The sequence below is a fragment of the Apis dorsata genome, unplaced genomic scaffold, assembly GCF_000469605.1.
Source record: "Apis dorsata unplaced genomic scaffold, Apis dorsata 1.3 scaffold_72, whole genome shotgun sequence".
Classification (NCBI taxonomy): domain Eukaryota; kingdom Metazoa; phylum Arthropoda; class Insecta; order Hymenoptera; family Apidae; genus Apis; species Apis dorsata.
In genome coordinates this window covers 77,200-79,521 of record NW_006263370.1, presented here as the reverse complement: position 1 = coordinate 79,521, position 2,322 = coordinate 77,200, and the positions used below count along the sequence as shown (strand labels likewise).

The 2,322-nt window shown below is 39.3% G+C and overlaps 1 protein-coding gene across 1 annotated transcript in view; it reads right to left on the bottom strand.

Annotated features, from left to right (window-relative positions):
- LOC102674247 (GAS2-like protein pickled eggs) overlaps window positions 1-2,322 on the bottom strand; it is a 76,679-nt gene that overhangs the window by 537 nt on the left and 73,820 nt on the right. Inside the window, 1 exon segment of the mRNA XM_031515475.1 lies at window positions 1-478. This exon segment is cut by the window's left edge and continues 1 nt beyond it. Coding sequence (XP_031371335.1) covers window positions 1-478 — 478 coding nt within the window.

Genomic DNA, 2,322 nt, shown 5'->3' with positions numbered 1-2,322 from the left:
GTCGCCGTCGTCATCGTCGTCGTTGCACAATTGTTGGCCGATGGGCCATGAGGGTTGAGGAAAGTGTCGGATTGGATGCTGGGCCTCTGCCTTGCCTGTCTACCGTTCCACGTGTTGCTACCGCTCACCGGACTCTGACAGCTTTTGCCGCCCAACACCGCCGATGCCTTGCTCAGACTTCCCGTCGGCGGCTTTCGTAAACTGTTCCTTATCGTGCCACGTTTCAAGGGACTTCCCTCCGGGCTCGAGTTGCTGTCCCTTGGCGTTCTGCTTCCGGACGAGGCTCTCGAAACGTTGCTGTTTTCACGGACGATCGAGTTGGCGCGGGGGGTACGGTCCCCGGAGGAGGAGGCCACGCTTCGAGAGGGGGAGGCTCGAAGAGGGCTCGGTGGGCCTATCCGGATCTTGCGCAGGCCCGTTTCGATGCTCTCCGTCTCCACGCACGACCTCTCCTCTGCCTCTGGCTTCGAGGGTTGCTCTGCAACAGGGGACGGAACGAAATGAATCAACCGTCCATCTTTCGTTTCGGGGATCTATTTATTTGATTTATGATGGCGGAGTGGTATTTAAAGGGGATATTATTATATTTTCTTTCGCGTTTGTTGGATGCAATTCGATTGAATGGTTTACATCGATTGCGTAACTATGACTTCCGCATGCGATCCCGCGTAAATGTCACCGGTTTGTTTATTCATGCGAGCTCGAGCTCTCGGTTTCGACGAGATTTAGGATTCGACGAGAACGCTGCGTGGGCAATTGGCCCAATTTACGATCGAGATTTATCGCGTCCGACTTCTTTATGTCACATTCTTTACTTTCCAAGTGAGGAAGAAGGGATAAGTTTTGCGCGATTTTTGTTAATTAATCTCGTTTTATATGTATTCTGATATGTTATAATAAAAATTATTTTACACTCAATTTTTCTCGAATATTAAATACTTTTTAATTCAGAGAAAATTTATGTTGTAGATTTTAAGAAAAATTAATTTTTCTAATTTAATTTGGCTTTTTAATTCTTGCTTCCTCCTGAAAATGAAAATTTTATTCCCCACTTTCTTATCTTCGCGATATCCTTCTACGGAATTGGTCAATTTTAATAAAGTATTGCATAATTTCAGAAATAACAGATGAAACCATTGACGTATACGTTTCTTATGCAGAGAACGATTACATTTTGATTTTATAGAGAGTAAAAAAAATTATTAGTGGAAGTTTACCAATTAGAAATAATAATAATAAACGCGAGGATTCAAAAGAGTGGAACGCATTTTTAATACATGCCAAAAACAATTTTTACAACAATATTATTTCAAGGGAAATATTTTATCTGGACGTGTTCCAAGATAATCGGCATAATTTCTCGATAATACTATTCCTCTCGAAAAATAAATTGAGAAGTAAATGTTGACGTTGAAAGTAGTTTGAATTGATATATTATAATAGAAAATAGATTCAACGACTAACAATTTGGAAAATTGGAAATATATATCGAAAGAATGTGCGTTTTTCTGCTCAATAATATAATAATTGAAATAATTTTAACTGCCATAACTTTGATTTCCAAAAGAAAACGTGAAATTCTCGTATATTTTCTAATAATAGAATGCATTAATTAAAATTTAATACTCTCAAACACTGTACTTCTATGCAATTCTAATTCAAAAATTTCGCGATTCTCCATTGCTTTACTTTTCACGCATTGTCGGATCCTTAATAAGATTGTTAAAATTTAAAAAAAAAATTCCAAAATCTAATTAGAAATTTCAATATTGCAATATTTAAATACCCAATCTTCCATAGACATAGATACTTCCTTTTTCAAAATCACCTTCCTCCCACGGTCGAAACGAAAAAGGAAATCGAATCATTATTTAGAAGTGGATCACGGTAGCTCCACTTACGTCATACCCCTAACATAAATAAAACGCATAATAAAACGTACATAATATAACGTAATCGAGAGCTCCTCTTCGTATTTTATTATACACCGTCCAATACATTTTGGACCACCTTGTAGCTCATTAATATTCAATCTACACGTACACACGTGTACGCTTACAACCTGACATTTAACCGACTGTGAAGGATTACGCGAAGAAAGGGATATCTGTGTGCGTGTATCGTGAAGCGTGGGCGATCTTCAACAGCAACCTGTCCACGGAACAATCGCCAACGGTCGATCCTCGATAACGTTTTGCCTCGAATACCGTGATTCACGCACTTGACACGTACTCCACATCTTTCTGTGCTCGGGACAACGGTTTCCGCGCACCAATGCCTATTTCTCTTTATTTGCGTTTGAAAATTTTATTTTTCTTTCTT